The sequence below is a fragment of the Rhipicephalus sanguineus genome, chromosome 1, assembly GCF_013339695.2.
Source record: "Rhipicephalus sanguineus isolate Rsan-2018 chromosome 1, BIME_Rsan_1.4, whole genome shotgun sequence".
Taxonomy (NCBI): Eukaryota; Metazoa; Arthropoda; class Arachnida; order Ixodida; family Ixodidae; genus Rhipicephalus; species Rhipicephalus sanguineus.
In genome coordinates this window covers 257,457,443-257,478,249 of record NC_051176.1, presented here as the reverse complement: position 1 = coordinate 257,478,249, position 20,807 = coordinate 257,457,443, and the positions used below count along the sequence as shown (strand labels likewise).

Genomic DNA, 20,807 nt, shown 5'->3' with positions numbered 1-20,807 from the left:
CAGCATGCCTAGCTGGAAAGCTTGTTGCGGGGAAGATCGCCGATTTGATGAAGTTATCCTGTAATAATGATAAATATAGCACATGCCTCCCTTCAAATAGAATTTGTTCATTTTATACAGGCGCTGCTATGTTGCAGTCCTCAAATGCCCATTATTTGATATGCCAAAATTACGGGCTCCCAGCGGAGGAATAGGCCAATAGATTTCCAATTTACAAATACAGTACTAACGGTACTAATAGGCAAATAGAATGCCAATAGACAAATACACAATAGGCAAATAGAGTGCCAATAGACAAATACACCAATGAACAAATAGAGGTCCAATAGACCAGCATGCCACCTATAGACCCATATGATACCAATAGACCAATATGATACCAATTGACCAATATGTTCAATAATCCGATAGGCTATTGGTTTTTCTATGGGTGATTTTTGCTAGGGAGCACTTTCAACACAAGATGGCTCAAAAGTATGATCAGGAACTACTGCATACAGCTATAAAAGCATGGTGAAACTACTGTGCTCGGAAAAAAATAGTGAAAGAAACTAGTGACTGCATTACTGAACACTGAAACAAACATACATTCTGCTCTGCTCTCGTCAATTTCATTTCACAAGTGATTAACTACAGCTATACCATGTACTGGAGTGCTGCTTTTGGTTACTAATGAGATAAGCAACCTTATACGTTCATGTATTTCTTGATGCTGCTGCCAATATATAAGGACAGTTGCCTAATCAAGTTGCTTGCCAAATTTGCTTTTCGTAGCTGCCCCACCTGTTTGATTTAAGATTTCACTGGTGTTTATATTTCACATATACAAAACAGAAACCTAAAGAGTACATAAATGAGGCAAAGGCGATGGATTTAGAGAAAAGGATGGCTTTGATCAATGTTTCCATATTTTTCATGATTATTTAAATTTTTCCATCAAGTACATGGCAAGAGTACTGCATAAGCTAGACTCACTGGTTCTCTTTGACATGGCGCTCCAGAGCAATAGAGTCCTCCCCCGCAAAGTGGCACTTGTTGCACAGATGCTTCCCGTGAACCTTCAGCACATGCGTGTTCAGGCGCTCTGACCGGGCTGCCTTGTACTCGCAAAAGGGGCAGGAAAATGGCTTGATGTGCGTGTTAAGATGTCGCCGCAAGCACCAGCCATCTACGCCACGCCAGGGGCAGTAGGCACAGGCAAATGTTTTGGCTGCTGCAGTTCCGCTTGTGGCAGTAGCTGCCGCTTTGCCCGAACCCCCACGTTTTCCTTTTGCCGTTGTCTCTTGGGGCAGGGCAGCAGGGCAGCCCATGGCCTTGGGGCCACTGCCACTGCACACAGCAGGCACATTGCCAGCATGGAAGCCCCAGGCTTGTGCACCACCTGCACACAATGCCCAAATGTTTAGTCTGCTGTTAGAGAGCCATGCTGCGCACCCCAATTCAGTCTAAACTAACAACTGGCACACTGAATACAATGATCAAGCATCTCTCACCAGCAGGATGTGTGTGTACGAAAAACATGTGCACTACAGCCTTTTGGAAGAGCATCACAACAGAATACTTCTGCACATTTGAAAGTTCTCAATCTTATGGTTGAGACGAAACCAGTAGCACTTCATTTTAACTTTATGTGAAATTAAAGGAGTACTGACACGATTTTGAGGCACCCCAAAAGGGACATTTTTCATTTCCATGGTGTGCACTGTCAATGCTCTCCACACACCGGAGCCAGACAACACATATAAAACATTTTACTTTGATTTTAAAGTTTTTGTCGCCCAGCATCTGCAAGCCACCCCACCACAATGGATATTATCACGACAAGACAACACAGTCCACCGCAGGCTCACCTTCTAATCTATGTTTATATTGTCAAGATTGTAAGTGCACACCAAAATTCGATGAATGCACAGTGTTGTACCAGCATAGAAATGAAGAAACGCGCCTGATGATTGAAGCATGGCATATCGAGAATAGTGGTAGCGCATGCGTGAGCCAACCGTTGATTAACTTGCATAAAGATAAAATCAAATGCCTTAACTCTTTCCGGCACAGTGGTCACCTACGGTGACCACCATTTCAACATTTTTAGCAGACATCTAGAGGTTGAGCGAGCAAACAAGTGTTTGCTTTTCCATTTTAGTCTTTTCTAAAGATGCGCCAGATGGCGGTTATCCAAGGCGCTTTTTTTCCCCACCAAGAAAGTTTTGCAACAAGCATTCCGTTTCCCGCTCTGGACCCTGAAAGATTCTACGGGCACAAAGGTATGTGAGCTTGCACGCAAACTTTTTTTGTTGTAACACGCAGCGGAAGATTATTTCTTACTGGCTGTGCTAGTAAAAACGCACTGCGGATCAGTTTCATTGTGTACAGCTACTTTATTCAGAGTGGTTACCTACGCTGACCACCGTGCATGAAAGGGCTACGGGAGGGAGGGCGGGCGATAAAAGGGCAGTGTGAGGTGGATCGGAAATCACGCAAGTGGTGGCCCCGGATATTTTTTCACCTTCTTGACTGCAGTGTTGTCAACGCATACATCAATTTTCGGGAACATGCTCATTCCGAAAAGATGACCTTGAAAGACTTTAGAAGAAATTTAGTCCGACAGATGACTCCCGAAGCTCTTATAGATACTACAGATAAACATAAGTCATCTATTGGCGCAGGGGCCGAACTAAAGAAATTCAAACCCTTTGTGGACATCGCCATTTGTACAACAGCGTCCAACCATCAGCCAACCAGGTGCTCACCACGAAGGTGCGCGAACTGTAGCACAAAGGCATGCCCATCACGAACATTTTGGATGTGTCAAACATTCAACGTGCAACTCTGCCTTAGGAAAGGAAAAAAACTGTTTTTCGGAATTTCGCAAGAAGTGACTCCCTCTGTGCAAAACGCAAAGTATGCTGCTACATTAAAAACTACCAGTTATTACATATGTGCGGAGCATAGACCCTTCCGGCACGGTGGTCATCAGCGGTGACTACCTCCTGGGAACTTTGTTAAAAGTCGTAATTTTTTTTCATGCGTGCAATGTGTTATTTGTGACCTTTCATCAAAATTTGCGCATTAAAATTCAAAATTTAAAGCAAAGCTAACTTCTGTGCTTGAAAGAGTTAACAGTTATCTTCCACGTAGATCCCCACGCGTGCTGGATGGATAGGTTCGCCTATTGCATGGGCATGCGCAGATAAGATTTCGTGCCTTCTTTCTTTTCCGCCGTTGTGCGTCTCTTCAGTTGTTAGTCGGCATTTGTGGTGTCCCGACTTCTTTCTTCTGTCCGTGTTTGCACACCCTGTCTTTTTAGAATGAATACTTACCAACTAGCTGAGCTCTCTGTTATTCTCAGTCCACTGGGTTTGCAAAATCTGCATCCTGAATGTAGCCTAAATAGCAGAAATCGCTGTCATAGTCTCTGAACGACAATTTACTCGTCGTCGTTTACATGAACCGTGTGCGGCTGACAGCAAACTATCAGCTGTTGCTAGTATGTCGCGAGTTGCAGTCTTCCCGCGACATCAGACTTGTGTTGACACGTCACTGCGAAGCCGCCACCTCGATACCGAAACCGAAATCGCTGTTTTAAGGTAACGGTATTAAATATATATTCAATGCATTCCCAAGCACTACGACTCTCTCTTTAGGGTTGTCAACACCCGTGTTCTTATTTACAGCTACAACCAGAAAATATTTAAAATTCGTGTCATTACTCCTTTAAAGGGGTCATGAACCACTTTTCCAAGTAACGATCTAATGACCTCAGTATCGGAGTTTTCTGCCTCCCGAATCAATTGCCGCAAAAATTTCTCGAATCCGTCAAGAACGAGCGGAGTTATGGGGGTTTAGCGCACGCTCTCGGCGCTTTCTCTCTTTTCTCGTCCCAACGAGCGCACTGGAAGCTACACAGGGAGGGATGGCACGGGGGAAAAAGTTCCGTCAGTGCGTGTCATGAAACGCGATCGCTCTCCCGCTGTGATTCGCGTGCCCGAGTGTGGCTACCATGTAAAGTTAGCAGACTGAAGAGTGTGGCGCCGACAAGTGGCGGCACCCCGTGGCAAGAAGCGCATCTGATCTGAACGCCGCTCTCGATTTATGTAGGCTATCAGCCAATGAGGATGCTATGTCTTTTGCGACACGGAAAAATAGACACGCGACATCAACCGGCAGACGCTCCCCACCAACGAGAGTGAGAACTGGCCTCTGTTTGAAAAGAGGGCGCTTGAGAAAACAGCAACTTCGCGCTCCGCTTGCAGCCTTTACGCGGCGCGCACAACTGCAATATTTGGCTGAGAAGTTCATAGCCGTGTCAGCTTTCCGCAGGATGTGTTTTTTTCAACAAGCCCAAGGAGTGCTTCATGACCCCTTTAAAGGGGCCCTGCAACACTTTTTGAGCAGGGTCAAAAAGCGCTGCCAATCGGTAGTCGAGGCTCCCGAGAACACGCGAGCCAAATATTATAGCGAAGCGAGCGGCCTGCAATTTACAATAAATTCTCAAAGTCGGCTGAAAATCGCTCCCTCTTCTCTCGACAAATGATGTATTAGTCCGCAATATATGACGCGATTGTCGGCAGTTCCACCATTGGCTGATGTTATAATCACGATAACACCCTCATTATTACCTTAGTTGTTAATTTTGAGTTCAATAAGTAGATAATATGTATGTTTATATTGTGTTATGCCGTTAAAACACCGAACAAACATTAATATTAGCACTTCCGGTCTCACCGACCGCTCGTCTGCTCGTAGTTGCGTGGTTGCGTTTTCTTCACCATGTACAGTGCCGAAATCGTGAATATTTCTGTGCTTTTGACCATCGCCGGTTGCCGTTGAGAGTGGCAGCCGTTCGAGTGTTGCCTCGTCAGCTGGAAACTGCATCGTCGGCACGTTCTCACGACCGACCGAGGCAGCGGTGCAGCATTTCTCCGATAACAATGCTGGCGCCGGCTAGCTTAGGATACCTGTGTTCGCTGTATGGCGAGAGTCCCGTTCGCTGTCTGTTCAGTATGTCATCGAGCCGTACCTCGGCGTATCCTCCCCGTAGTCTCAGGTTCCCAAAAACCGCGACACAGCAACCAAGCCGACTCGCATTTTCACAGTAGCTGCAGACAGCTGCGGGGTGGGTCCACGCCGGCCCGATGCCCCACGATCCTTTCTTCTAGCTGTAGTTCTTTGTTGTCAGCCCGCACTCGCTGTGCGCCCGCATTCGAAGAGCAAACAGCATCGAAGTACCGCCACTGGGAGAAGGGTGCACGCAGCTAGCGCGAGCAGTGCGAAGAGGCGGTGTATCGGAGTGTGGCTCGAAACCCATCTCAGCTGTCATTCGTTCCAAACGCGCACGCAAGTTTGCGTCCATGGTTGGCAGAGCGATGAAAACACTACGGCAGTTCGAGGTGCACACCCAACATTGCCAAACCGACTCGCAGTTTTCAAGCACGCGCGATACACAGTGCCATGGGCTCCGCCGCTCGACGACGACCGCGCGAGCCGACCGGAAGTGGCGCCACAGACCACGTGGTTGCGCCGAGACGCCAGAGAGAAAAAAATGAAAAAAATGCCGCCGGCGCTGACGTCGCCTCCTCGCACCTCCGCCCTCCCTCCCTCCCTTCACGCCGCGCGCAGCTTTCCGCGCGCTCGCTGCGTTGAGTTGAGGGAGAAAGCTGCGGAACGTGATCTCTATAATTTGGTAACACCACTTAGACTTGACGGATTCGAATAATTTTTGCGGCATATGACTCGTGAAGAGTCATATGTCAATAATGAGACTATTCCAATATAACTAAGATAGGTGTTGCAGGGCCCCTTTAAGGGTTGCGTGAAGTGATACAATAAACAAGAATTTGCTTGACACAGACACACTAAGGTCTGATCAAGTCGCATATCAAGGGAACTGTTTTTTACACTGCTGTAACAAAGGGTGTCAGAATTTGGCCTTGTTTGCTAAAAATTTGATTTGAAAAGCACCAAGAAATAAGAGCACAAAAAGATCCATATTACGCTGTCTGGATGCAAGTAAAAGGCTCAATTTGTCCTATATACTATGTATACTGGATGATCAAAATTAACCTTTGTGATTTTTTTAAAGTTAGGCACTGGGAGGTACATGAAGGCCACCTCTGCAAATAAGTCGTGTGGTCAGGGGGGACACAAAGCGTGATGGTAATTATCACTCTCAGCCACCCAATTAACTAAAATATAATAATGAACTTTTTATTGACTGCCGTAGTCGGGCATGTTTGTACTGAAAAGTTAAGAGGCAGTCACATTTCAACACAGTTCCACTTCTAAGAATTCTACCATGCCCGTGCTCCAAGAAATCCGGCTGCAAAGTTTAATTGTGGTTCACATGATTACACATGCAAGGCAGTGAGGATGGGCACAAAGTGCACACACACATACATGGCGAGTCCGAAAATGCCAACATTATATTTAATACACAAGAGGGGAGACACAAAAGACTTGAAAGAATTTAGACCCATCAGCTTAACTTCAGTATTATACAAAATATTCGCAAAGGAAATTTCATGTAGGGTAAGAGAAATACTTGACTTTAAGCAACACAGTGAGCAACCTGACTTCAGAAAGGAGTATACTCTGCAATAGATCAAAGTCATGTGATAGATCAGGTAATTCAAAAATCTCTTGAGTAGAAAAAGCCCTTTTATATAACTTTCATGGACTAGGAAAAGGCATTCTACTCCAAAGAGATATCAGCAGTCTTGGAGGCATTACATCATCAAGGAATACTTTAAACATACGTGAATACCTTAGCAGACACCTACAAAGACGCCACAGCTACCTTGTTTCTCAACAAGAAAAGCAAAAAATATTGCAATCTAGAAAGGGGCCAGGCAAGGTGATACAATCTCTCCAATGTTGTTCACTGCATGCTTCGAAGTATCTAACCAACTAGAGTAGAAAGAAATAGGAAAATATTAAGAGAAACTATCAAAGCAAATTATGGCTGCCTAAGCAACTCTTCAGCAATAATGGCTATAAAGTGCAGCAAATGGCTGAAGACCTCAACAAGGAAAGTGTTAAAGTAGCGCTGAAGATAAATATGCAAAAGACAAAGGAAATGCTCAGTAGCCTGGCAGAGAACATGTATCCATGACTGGCAGCCAGGCCTCAGAAACTGTGCAAGAGTATGTATATTAAGGTCAATTTCTAAAAGGGAGTTTGCTTATGAAAAAGTAAATCACCGAAGAATAGGGATTGGCTGGAAGACGCACGGCAGGCATTCGTAAATCATGGCCACCAACTTTCCGCTATACCTAAAGAGAAAAGTGTACAATCATTGTATTTTGCTGGCACTAACATATGGGGCAGAAACTTAAAGGATAAAGAAACTAGAGAAGAAGTTAAAGGGCCCCTAAACCACCAACAGACGCTCGTCTGCTCCTCTCAGTGTCTTTCCTCTATCGACAACAGCAGTCATGACGTCACCTGTATGATTAGGCGACGTCGCGAGCAAGAGACGCTGACAGCGGGCAAATAAGAGCCTGTTTTCTGCTAGCAGATGCGCATGCTTCTTGCGTTTCCACCTTGGACACTGAGGAAAGGCACTCGGAGAGGTGGATAGACGAGCCGACAAACGCAGCTTGAGCGAAGGAAAGAGCGAAACAAGAAAACACGTGCAACTCTGCCAGCGTTTGCTGTAGACTCATGCACAACTGCAACGCCACAATTAAATTTCGACCTCTGGGTGGTTTAGGGGCCCTTTAAGGTCTACACAGGGTGCGATGGAATGAAAAATGATGGGTGTACCATTAAGTGATGGGAAGACAGCAGAGTAGATCAGAGAATAAACAAAACAGCTGAAGCCAATTTTCAATTGACATTAAGGGGAAAAAAAATTCAGAGACTATTATGATACTCCCTAATGCAAAATTTGAGCGCAGCTGTTTAGGTCACTTGAATTTCCGACACGCAAATGACAGGGTCCTCTTGGCAGGAACGCTTAACGTTTGCTTCAACGGAGCACACTCCCAGGTCTTCTCAGCAACAACACTTAGCTTCAGCTTTGGCAGTGTGCACCACTGATTCTGGCGTCGGTGGCGCTGAGCCTCTGCTAGGGCAGCTCGTTCAACAGCCGCGTGAGACAAAGCACTTCCACAGGTTGCACCTATTTATTGCCTGTCTACCCTAGTGACAGTGGGTAAATTTTAGGCAAGCAATCTGTCATTATCACTCAGTTCATGTTCTGCCCAGCTATGGCACATATGTATTTTCTACTGATTTGTTACTGTCTAATGAAAACTTCTTTAGTTAAATAGCACGAAGTATTGAGGCCTACTGTAGAAATCAGGCTCATCTCGCCAATAAGCTATTGCACTTACTGCAGCAGCACCTGAGCGGACTTCAAAAGCTGCTCACAAGTTGCCTACCGAGTGGTGTTGTAAAGTTCTTGCTGCACGTAGTAATACTGTGCTCAAGTGTTCATAATAACATTACATAGCAACTTGGTAGCTTTACGTAACTTATGGTTATCTATATTTCAAAGCTGCAGAGTGGAAGGCCCCAGATTTATATTGACTACTGCATCCTTTACCATGCGCCAATATTTTAGCATGTGGACGTGTTTTGCATTTGGCCCCTGTTGGCATGCAACCACTGCAAAATCAAACTAGTGCTCTATGCTTTGCATAAGCACACCGTAGCTCTAGAACCACTGCAGCAGGTGGGATGCTTTACATACAAGCTCAAAGCATTGCAGGCACCATACATCCTGGACATTTTTCAGATACCATTATACTCAGAAAAAAAATAAGAACCTAAACTAGCATGTATGCATGCATCAAAGGCACTTTGGGTAACTAACCTACTGAACTCTTCGACTGCCACTCCTGAGATAACCTGGTGACACCTCCCGCCCCTGTGGCACGAACTATATACTTCATGTCTGTGCCTGATGAGAGCAGCGAAGGGAAGTGGTGACTAATGACTCTAGCAAAACTACGCGTTCAGCAATCACATCACAGTCAACATTTCTGTTCGCATGAGTGAAGTTATGGCACACATACTGGCTACATTATTACAGCAAGAGCGTGACATACTGCCTAATTGTAGCGATGCCTTTCTTCTGAATTTAATGCAGCTCTTATCCACCATTTACGGCCAAATGATTCTACTGATAATGCAAGTGGAGTGTCACTAACTGCTGATTAAGTGCAAAATGCATGAAAAGAAATCACATAAAGAAAAATGTATGGCTACCAATCTCCGACCACAGACTAAAATTCATAGGTATGGAGAAGATACAAGCCAGAGGCAAGTGCCTGCACACAGAGAGCAAGGCACTGACTAACTTTGGCCATATTTCTGGCCAACGACATTCGAAGACACTTTCCCTTTCGCAATACTTCGTGGAGCTAGCCCTGGATGTGTTGACGGGCAATAGTGTATAAGGCAGCATGCTTGCTGCCAAAAAAAAATGTGTATTGGGTGCCAGAACAATTATATTATGAGGCACTTGTAGTAGGGAACTCAAGATTAATTTTGACGAGCTGGGTTTTTTTTATAACTGTAATGTGCGCCAATATCCAACCACACCGGTGTTTTTACGAAGTCAAAACGCAGCCACCGTGGCCAGGAATCGAAGCCAGATCCTCGAGCTTAGCAGCGCAAAAATATAGCCACTAAGCTACCCCAGCAGGTGTGCTTTGGTATGCCTTCGAAAGTTTCAAAGGGTTTAGTTTGTTCTTTCTTGTTATACATAAAGGGGAGAAAGAGCTATATGCTGTGAGGTCTGACAGAGGCTCATGGATGCTGATGCGTCTTGCACTATTTATACTATCCTTGAAAGTGACGATCGGAGAATACGACACATCTTCATTTTTCTTCACTTGGCCACTTCTGAAATAAGGTTGTGTATTTTCTGGCAATTCAGATATTTTAGACTTCTGATCATTGACTTTTAGGCTGTCCCCTTCAAGTCCGAACTATTGGATGGCTACTATATTATAACACTGCATGCAACAAGGAGTTTATAATTTCATGTCAAAACAGCCAAAAATTGCTTGCTCTCCACCTGATAATGTTGTCATCAGCTCTGCAGCCACGAGGCCCCATTACACAGCAAGCAGGCACAGCAGGCATTGGCTGATTTTATGAACGGCGCACCAGTGGACGATCTCAGAGGTCACATGTCATGTTGTATAATTACTGAGGCGCTATGATGTGCTGGCATCACGTACTTCTGAACTAGAAGTACCACCCAACACATTCAAAGAAAATAGAAGAGAAGGTGCTCACGGCCATGACGCACGGCAACATAACTTTTGGACAGTCTATTGGCCCCTTGCCATTCAAAATCACCCCCCCTTCAAGGTAGCTTACCTTGTACGATAACTGTGGCTATACTGGTCAAATTAAAAAAATTTTTGCGGCAGGAGTTGTGAGGCAACAGAGGCCAATAGCAGAGTCATTCTATGAAAGCTTAGGAAGGTGCCACCGGACACCTTAAAGGGACCCTGAAACGGTTTTGATAATTTTGTACAAACACATTGAACCAGTAAAACAAGTTCTTAGGATCATTTGCAAACCAATTGCAGCTCTCTGTGTCAAGTGTGTAATTTATAACAAGACTTTAAATACATGAATCACTACGGACTGCAGCGACTCAGCCAATGAGTTTTCAAATGCCCGCTTCCATTATACGTAGCATTGTTCCATTATACGTAGCACTGGCGACCGATCTGATTAGATATGTCCAGTCTACGTCACTGAACCTCCAGTGGACAGCAAGCATCGTCTGCCAGTGTTACAACATGCTCCACGCTTATGTGAGCTGCACAACAGTGTTTATCTCAAGGTTTTTTTCTTCGGACACAATAAATTGCCTTAGCTGCATTGTAGGCTGCAAATCTAGCAATTGGTGACATGTAGAGCTGCGACATTGTGTAAGGCAACTGGCGAGATGAGTCGCTTCAGCTAGAGCATTCTAGTACACTCTACTTCAGCTCATAGGTGCCAAGAGCGTTTGAGCTCTCGCTATCCAATCAATGCCAGGACCCACTCATCTGCGGCCATAACTTCACCACCAGACTGCCCGTGTTTATGCTTATCATTCTCAGATACTTTTTGTCTGTCCGCATATTTCTTGGTATTTGCAGAATGGCGCAATAGAAAATAAAATGTGAATGACTGGTGTCATTACAGCACCTGGCGGACCAGATCTCAACCATGCGCTTTTTTCTACTTCCCGATCCGCCTTGGCAACGTGATAGTGCTGACGGCGCATTGCTGGAGTTGATTGCGAAGGCCATGCAGAACGTAGCACACTTCAACCCGTTGAGTGCGCTATCATCGGCAGTGATGGCTATGCGTTCAACAACTTAAGGCGGAAGAGCAGTGCTGAGGAGGAGGGTAACATAGGATTGCCCGTAGCTACCTGGATACAAGGTGTGTCACTTAATATGTGGTGCAAATCATTTAATGATGCTGTATCTCAAACGCTGACAGAAATTTTAAAGAAAATGTTTCAGGGTCCCTTTAACAGCCTACCCAGCATCTCAAAAATTTTGCCAAAACCTATAGTATTGCAGGTTTGCTTACTAACTATGCTGAGTTCAGCTAAACACATAAAACTTGTAGGTTACACTTATGACAACAGGTGGCACACATTTTCTGTGCCCTGTTGCTTTTTCTCAGTTGTTTTTCTTATGAACAAAAGAAGGGGAACTTTAAGGGCTCGTTTTATTTATTTTTTTTTTGTTAGACACAACATTAATGAGAACTAACAGCCAATCAAGCCAAGGAATGTATAGGGGATGTTATTTGTAGTAATTGTGATATAAATGAGAAGAAATTAAAGTGGATGAAAAGATAACTTGCCAACAAAGTATACGGGAGGATGACCACTGCCGTAGCTCAATTTATAGAGCATTGGATGCGTTATTCAAAGGTTCCAAATTCGATCCCTGCCGGCGGCAAGTCATCTTTTTGTTAACTCTAATTTCTTCACATTTATATCCTAATTACTACAAATAATGTCCCCTATACTTTCCTTGGCTTGATTGTCGGTTAGTTCTCATTATTGTTTTTCTGATATGATTTCAGCAGTGCTGACACAGCGAGTCAGTGAGTCCTTAAATTACTTGACAGATCTCTTGCACACTATTCGAAGCATTGGAAGTTCGACATCTTTCTGCCTATTGCAATGGTAATATGGCACATGCAGAGCAAACCACTGTTGTGGAGTTTTAATCCCTGGATCTTCTCCTTAGGCACACCTGCATTCTCGAAGTTGTAATCAGCAAGACTTCGTTTACGCTGATAAGGTGATCCTAATACACAATTATACATGGTCGATTCCACGAAAGATCGAAAAAGGGTGTATATTTGATGTTTCCGATTTTCCTGATAATTTTTTATGTTGTGCACATATGACTGCACAGCACGAAATCGCAGTTCGTTTTCAAATAAAAATTTTTTTCAACACAGGAAAATTCGACAAGTGTCGCCGGTTGACGACGACCATTTTGCGAAGAGTGCGTTTTCGTAAATTCGCAATCATGCTGGCAGCCACTGAAACTATATATTACAAATATCTTTCTTTTTGGCGGAAGTAGAAGTAAAGAGAAAATAGCTCTTATCATTTCATGGAATTCTGAGTAAATTATGTATTTTTAAAAATTCACGAAAAACGCTGCGTTTTTGAAAATCAGTCAAATTTGGGACGCTATGGCTACTTCTGTGAACATCTTAGCTTGTTCATATTTGCAGTATGAATAGGCCTTTATGTGAATAATTAACTTCTGCATTTGTATTTCTCTAATAATTTTCAAAGTAGTAAATTTTCATGCTCGAAACACCAAAAAGAGAAAAGGGCTCCTCCATTCAAAAATCTATAATAAAAAAAACCCAATCTCAATTTTGTTCAAAGTCCCCCAAAATGTTCTCAAAGGACTGCAGAATGATATTATGAAAAAACATGTTGCATCATTTTTATTAGAACAAAAGCAGAAAATGTCAAACATCGTGTTTCCAGAGCGTGGTGGCTACTGCGCAAAGGACATCTCTAGTAACAAGAAAATACAGTAACACGTCTTTTTTCTTTTCTGAGCTTCGCTAAACAACAGTAATGATCTATGGTCGGAAATTGGGAACTGTTTTGTAAAGAAAAAGACCGTTCCAATTAAATGCATTCGCGTGGTTTGCGACTTCACGCCAGTGTTAGACTTCCCTCAGTCCACAGTATGCACTTTCAGTTGTAGCCTCCTTTTCTTTCATCTATTTCAGTTGAGTATAATTCATATCTTGAGTGCTAAAGAACGCATTCCCTCCATGCGTCTCTTATGATGATGTGCTGTGCCAGAATTGAGAGATTGGTATAAAAGCCAAGGTCTCTTCATGAATGGAAATGAATTTCTGGAGAGCGGTCGCCAAGAGGTGTGGTTTTTGTTGGCCCAAATGTGTACGTCGTCAAACCTTATGTGATCAATGCAGAGTTTAAAAAGAATCGATTACATGAAGATTGGTGGCAGCAGTTCTGGCCACGAACAAAACACGTTTTGTTTGCATTGCATCTGCTTTGTTTTGCATATCCTTCTTTCTCTTGAAGGAGTGCTGGCAGATCTGGTTTCCCTCTTGAATTGAGCGCGCATCTTGCTTCATGACCCTCCGCAAAAAGAGTCTCGATCCGATATCTTCTACGTAACGAAAATTCTGCTGCAGCAGAATTTTCTTTTTGTGCACCATGAGGCAGTCCGTACAAAATCTCGGTCATGGCTATAACGCCTACCCACAGCCACCTTCAGAGCGTAGGATAGTTATCGCATCAAAGTGAAGCACAATTTGGATGCTTAACTTCTATCTGAGGTGGTGTTTGGCTGACTGGCACAGCCGTACTCGTTGCTGTCGTCTGCTCAGGCGGGCGTCCATCGCGCCGCCCTTTGCACCTGTCCGCCTAACGCATGCTACTCCGTTTACACGAGTGCTTGCAGCGCGGGCCACACGATCCGCACGGTGCGGATCCAGAGACCGGGCGGGAGAGCGACAAGCGGTGAAAAATGTATCATGTAACCAACGCAATCGACACCCCAGCTTTTTCTCGTGCATAGCGACAAAGCCTGGCAAACAATGTGTGGCTGCTGTGCTTAGGTTGCACTGCGGTACTCGCCGTTCACCACTGCCGCCATTTGCGATTTCTCATATTCTTACAATGCATGATTGACTCAGCTACACATGTTTCGCGTTTAGCTTCGTTACTTTTATATAAGCGCATTTACTAAAAAAAAAATTATCCAGAGGAATGAAAATGGCCGTGCTGCCCGTCGACGAGGAATGTAAGTGGTGTCGCAAATGCATTTAATTGGAACGATCTTTCTTTTCTTTACAAAACAGTTCCCACTTTCCAACAATAGATCATTACTGCTGTTTAGCGAAGCTCAGAGAAGAAAAAAGACGTGTTACTGTATTTTCTTGTTACTATAGAGATGTCCTTTACGCAGTGGCCACCACGCTCTGGAAACACAATGTTTGACATTTTCTGCTTTTGTTCTAATAAAAATGATGCAACATGTTTTTTCATAATATCATTCTGCAGTCCTTTGAGAACATTTTGGGGGACTTTGAACAAAATTGAGATTGGGTTTTTTTTATTATAGATTTTTGAATGGAGGAGCACTTTTCTCTTTTTGGTGTTTCGAGCACGAAAATTTACTACTTTGAAAATTATTAGAGAAATACAAATGCAGATGTTCATTACTCACATAAAGGCCTATTCATACTGCAAATATGAACAAGCTAAGATGTTCAAAGAAGTAGCCATAGCATCCCAAATTTGACTGATTTTCAAAAACGCAGTGTTTTTCGTGAATTTTTAAAAATACATAATTTACTCAGAATTCCATGAAATGATAAGAGCTATTTCCTCTTTACTTCTACTTCCGCCAAAAAGAAAGATATTTGTAATATATAGCTTGAGTAGCTGCCAGCATGGTTCCGAATTTACGAAAACGCATTCTTCGTAAAATGGTCGTCGTCAACCGGCGACACTTGTCGAATTTTGCTGTGTTGAAAAAAATTTTTATTTGAAAACGAACTGCGATTTCGTGCTGCGCAATCATATGTCCACAACATACAAAATTATGAGGAAAATCGGAAACATCAAATATACACCCTTTTTCGATCTTTCGTGGAATCGACCACATGTCCTGTGAAGTTCCATAGTGCACTAGTATAATCATAACATCTCCATTGAACCGAATTGTGAAAAAAAAATGTGGTGGGGGTGAGGTGGGCACATAAAAAAACATCGACAGTAAATTGCTTGCATTGCATTGAAAACAATGCAGGACATATGTTTTAAAAAAAGGTGAGGAGGTGATGCACTTCTAGTTGAAGAAGGAGACTTCATTTTCTTCTGCACAACCTCACACAAACTTGGTTTGTGTCAGAAGACACTGCAGTGTCTGCAGAAGACACTGCACAACCTGACACAAACTGAGATTGATATTGAAAATAAGTCTTTCAATATTGGAGCTTTAAATGTGCATAAACTTTCCCTGTCTAACAAAACCGTAATTAAATCTTAGCCAACTGCATATTCAATTTGTGTTCTCAGAATTTTAAATGTTATTGTTTTGAGAGCCATTGTGCAGTAATCTTCTCGTTGCATGTAGCCTCCTATTACTACACTCTCTAGCCATGGCAACATTGCACGCTATGTATGAAAAGAAGTGCAGGTGTAGAAGCACCATAGTGCTTCATGAAATTTTTCTGCTACACATGGTCTCCAGTTACTAGAACCAGCTGCGATGCCAGTTTTGCTTACAGATGTTTGATGCAAGGTCACTAGAGGGACCACCCCTAAATGTTTATGCATTTCAAAAATACCAACCTGCAGGACAGCCATTGGTAGGCACAGGCAAAGCCCTGGAACAATCAGCTGGACCAGCACAGTTGGACGGCTGGGCAAGACGTGCTGCACCAGCAGGGTGTGTCCACTGGCCATTGTTGCTGTGATGGTGGCCACTAGCTGAAGGACCATGGCTTGTGTGTGTTGCTGAGCGTGGCGGATGGCGCCGTATCAGGCCAATATCATAGGGGTGGTTCTTGTGGATGCGCAGAAAGTGCTTCTTGACGTGGTCGGCTCGGTTGAACAACTTGAAACAAACATAACAGTGGAAAGGCTTGTCATCCTTGTGGATGTTCTCGTGTCGGTGGTATAGGTCTCTGCGGTCAGTAGCATACGGGCAGCGAGGACAGACATAGCGCTTATCTACAGCTGGAGTGGCAGGTGCTGCAGCCAGCCCTGCGCCCCCAGAAGACTCAGCCAAGTTTTTCAGGTTCTGCAGCAGCCCCATGATTTCATCGAGCAAAGGTTGGTCACGCCACAATGACGCTGGAGCATTCTGGATGCCATGTACCTTGCCCAAGTGCAGTCGAACACATCGTGACCAAGCGCTGCTGTATGGGCACTCTGGACACTGGAACACCTGCTGTTCATGCAAACACACAAAAAACAACACATTGTAGGCAACGAGAGCAATCGAAAAACATAAGAGTGCAAAAGGAAATACTCACGGCTCATATAGAATACTGCTTGCCATGGAGAAATATTTAGCAAGAGTATGCTTCGGGTAACGTTTATATGCTCGAGGTGGCGTTGAATGGGTTAGATTACCACAAACTAAGAACACATGTATGAAATGTATGTTATGCAGTTTTATATTATACCAAAGTAGACTTCCCCACTCTGCACGTGGCCAGGCTGGGCACATCCATAACTTCAGTGGCACATAGGGGCGCCAGCTCCTGCTGTATGTAACAACCAGAAATTGGACACCTTGCATGTCAGAGAGCGGATGAATATACATATGGTGCATACACCATCCTGAATTATATTAACACAGGCAGGGAAGTAGGGTTAGCTTTGGTCCTCACAATATAGCCTTGCCATGTTCATGGTAGCCAATAAATTCAATAACTTCTGTATATTTGTCTCTATAAACAAAATAATAAAGTAAAATGACCCACTTATGTGTAGATATATTAAAAGGTTTATTTCCCTGTTTTCTTTCTACATTGTCAGTTTTTGTACTTGGTCACTTTATTTTATGCACCAACATTTACTGTTATCACACAGGCTGTTTTGGCTGCCATTTTCTTTATCTGCTACAATCACTTTCAACACACAATCCCTGTCTACTGCGAGCTGCATGATTCTGCAGCTGTACCAGCCAGTGTTGCACGTTAATGCTATCAAATACAGCCGAAAGGCCACCAGGCATATTGAACAGCTGTATGGTGTGCCAACTCTGAGAGGGAGAGCAGATCACTTTTTTTCCACTTCCCAGAGTATGAAGTCAGCATGTTGTTTCTGCAGTCATTAATGAATGAAATAAACAGTAACCTCATTGAAACAGGCATATAATAGCACTGCACTGGCCAGTTATTCTCGACTGAGGTTAGTATTTCTGTGACAGCACAGAGTTCACATAATTATTGGTAACGCCTGAAAGCAGTGTCATGCCAACCATAGGCGTGCGCACAGAGGGGGCAGCCCCCCCCCCCTAATCACCTAAGAGGGGGGGCGCAAAATCTGCCCCGTACATTGACCCTTCTGGTCACCTAAGAGGAGGGGGGGGGCGAAATCTGCCCCATACATTGACTTAGTAGGGTGGGGGGGGGCGATGCGATGAACCTTTGCCCCCCCTAATGGGGAACCCTGTGCACGCCTATGATGCCAACCCATTGTTGTGTGCCATGTTGCAAGCAGATGATAGTTCATGACAAGGACAAGTCAACATGCAGACTTGCTATGGCACTTTCGCTTCCGACATGGATATATCACTGCATGCATGATAACTTGTAGGCATCCTTTTCATAACCTAATAGTACTACATACTGGAGGAAAAGTATTATAGTGATTAAGCGCAACGAGGGACTTTTCTTTGCCATCAAGAAGTTCACAAAAGTTTGATCGAACCTTGAAGCACTTCCCCTTCACTGACAAAATCTATATGCCAAACGCTGCAGAAAAGAGACGTTTCTTGCTGCACTATTACTGTAATGAGCACCTTTGCACATTATTCTCCAAGGTATTCAGTGGAGAAGAAAATTAAAAAAGACAAATTGGCGACCATATTAATGAGAACTAACAGACAATAATGCCAAGGAAAGTATAGGGGATGTTATAAGGAGCAAATGTAATGTAAATGTGAAGAAAGAAAAGTGGACGAAAACCATGTACCATGCAACATGAAAGCGGACCTCGCCACTGCTGTTAGTTCCAACATGTGAAGTGACTCCAGAAAATGGGCTATTGACCATTATAGAAACGGGCAAAATTGACAGTTCTGCTGCTTGTGCACTGGTGACGACAAGCAGGATAGACAACATGCTGTGTGTGCTCACATAATGCAGACTTATGTGTGCTCACATAAGGCTACAGACTTAACCCAACAACTCAATGCAGTGACAGTGCCCGTCCGGGCATTTAGTCAAGAGGTGGTGCTTCAAGACAAGGAATTAAAACTGACAAGAATGATCTTGTATAAAGCAAATCAAGCGCGGCACATTGTGGCCAGTTAGAAAAGCTATTGAGTCGAAAATCTTTTACCAAGTGTTTTCAGGACAGCCCAGAAGGTGTCACAGATTATAAGCTATAAAGCAGCAATAAAAGTAGCCCAGGAGCATGGTGACTGGTGCCATTCTCCTTCATTGCTCATTCACAAAGGTATGTCCAATCATTGGTGTATCCACCATGAGTAATGATAGCATAAACTCTCTTTTTCTGGCTCCAATAATGCAGTAAACACGTACAGACAAGCATAGAGTGATTGTGCAATTCATAATAAAAAAAAGGAAGATACGGTTACAAAGGGAGCACTTTCAGTCAGGCACTGGTTGATGTACAAGAGCACTACAAAAAAGTGTGAATGCCAGAGTAATCTATAGTAAACGTGAGTACCAGCTTGCCCACACACATATTCCTTATCTAGAGGTTATGCCTTGTTGAGGGCTACTGCCTGCTTTGACAAAGACCGTAGTCAGGATAGTGAGAAGTATAATCGGTGAATTCGTTTACAGGAAAATTGAGTAATTGGCCAAGCTGCATTTTCTTTCACGTTTAAATATGACATAACATTCTTATTATTGATAGTCAACTACAATACACCTAACATAAAACAACATGTTACATCATAGAATTTGGCACTGCATTTTCACAAACGTAGTGGCAATCTCATTTTATGCTTACGCCATTTACTTGCTTACAAAATCCACATTCTCAATAAGGATGACATTTCAGACACTTTGGCACACTAATCTGTGCATATTAAGCTTGATTTCACATTTGCCTTTACCATCCCTTAGAGGGCTCCTAAACAACTCAGAGGTTGAAATTTAGTTGTGGTGTTGCAGTTGTGCACGAGTCCACAATGAACCGTGAGAATTTTTCGAAATGGTGCCGCAATAGTGGAGTTACATGCATTTCATGATCCAAAAGAGGCCCTCGCTTGTTTCGCTCTTTCCTTCGCTATGCTTTGTTCGTCGGCTCATCTCTCTTCCTGGCCGAGTGTTCCTTCTCACCGTGCAAGGAGGAAGAGCGGAGAGCGTGTGTACCGGCAAACAGACAAACTCATGGCTCAAGTCATCCACAAAGACCGCCTCTCTTTGTGGAGGACATGAGCAGATGAGAATACTGATGTCACGGCGAACACGAGGATGACCGAAAGGCCCAGAGAGGAGAAGGGGTTGTTTCTTGATATTTCTTGGGCACCCGCAGCTCACAGCGCTGCCACGTTTGGCATTGTTCCTCGTGACGACATTCTGAACTCGATGTGTGCGTTTACTTGAAATGTTAAAAAATCATCGGAGGTGGTTTAGGGGCCCTTTAAGCAAAGTTTGAGTGCCTGCAGAGAATTTGTCATTTTGATTATTCCTCCTCCCTGCCTTCTGCCTTTCTTTTCCCTTCTTTCCTTTCTGCCTTTTAGATAAGAAAATTTCAGAATGCAGATTATGAATAAATGGAAGGGTACTGCAGCAGATCTATACAAAGAAATTGCGACGCAAATTCAAAGAACTTAACATGACAGTGGTATGGCCAGCAATGTCGTATAGACTCAAAGTGACTCTGATTATTAAATGTGGCTGAAATGAGGACGCTAAGAAAGATGTATGAAGCCACAAAAAAAAATTTTGGAACGCGTATGTCTCGGGAACGCTTAAAACTGCACATACAAAACAATTTTTATGCAGGACACCTCTATTACTAATCTCTACAAGCAATGAACAAATAAAATCTGAAGAAACAACCTAAAGAAAACCACGTCAAATGCTTACAGCAGCTCAAGGGGACAAGAGAACAATGCACACTTAGCTAGATAACTTGCCTTGGCATTGACATGTGTTCCCAAGTAGTGCTCGGCAATTCTTGAGAGAAATCCCAATGTGTTGCATGCAACACAGCGGAACATCTTCGTCGCGGGATTGTAGGCAGCCACTGGTGAGCCATCCCAGCTGAACTTTTCTTGTCCTTGAACCCAACCATCATTAGCTGATGCTCCCGGATCACGCTTTGCCTTGCGTTCAGACTTTGCTGAAGTACCCGAGCTGGGAACCTGTAAGAAATTGCAATGTATGTCAACTCAGTACGAGGGCTAAAAAAACCTGCTTCTGCACTCTGTACATCAGGACAAGCTTCAAATCTGAAAGCAAGTGGCTTACGTCATGGAAGTCCCCGTGTCATGTGTGCAATTATGATTATGTCAATACAAACAAAACTATCTGTATGCTGTTGCAAAATCTAGGATAGCAACATTAATCATGATCTGAAAACTGCAATCAAGAGGGAATCATTC

The 20,807-nt window shown here is 43.6% G+C and overlaps 1 protein-coding gene across 2 annotated transcripts in view; it reads right to left on the bottom strand.

The window, feature by feature from the left end:
* Positions 1-20,807, bottom strand: part of LOC119378638 (zinc finger protein 91) — a 61,111-nt gene that overhangs the window by 18,122 nt on the left and 22,182 nt on the right. The window contains exons 3-5 of one of the 2 annotated variants that reach the window (XM_037647707.2): positions 20,340-20,567; positions 15,842-16,442; positions 976-1,381 (exon numbers count right to left, since the gene is read on the bottom strand). In XM_037647707.2, coding sequence (XP_037503635.1) covers positions 976-1,381; positions 15,842-16,442; positions 20,340-20,567 — 1,235 coding nt within the window. The remainder of the gene's footprint in view (positions 1-975; positions 1,382-15,841; positions 16,443-20,339; positions 20,568-20,807) is intronic. The other variant, XM_037647711.2, reaches the window with a different exon arrangement.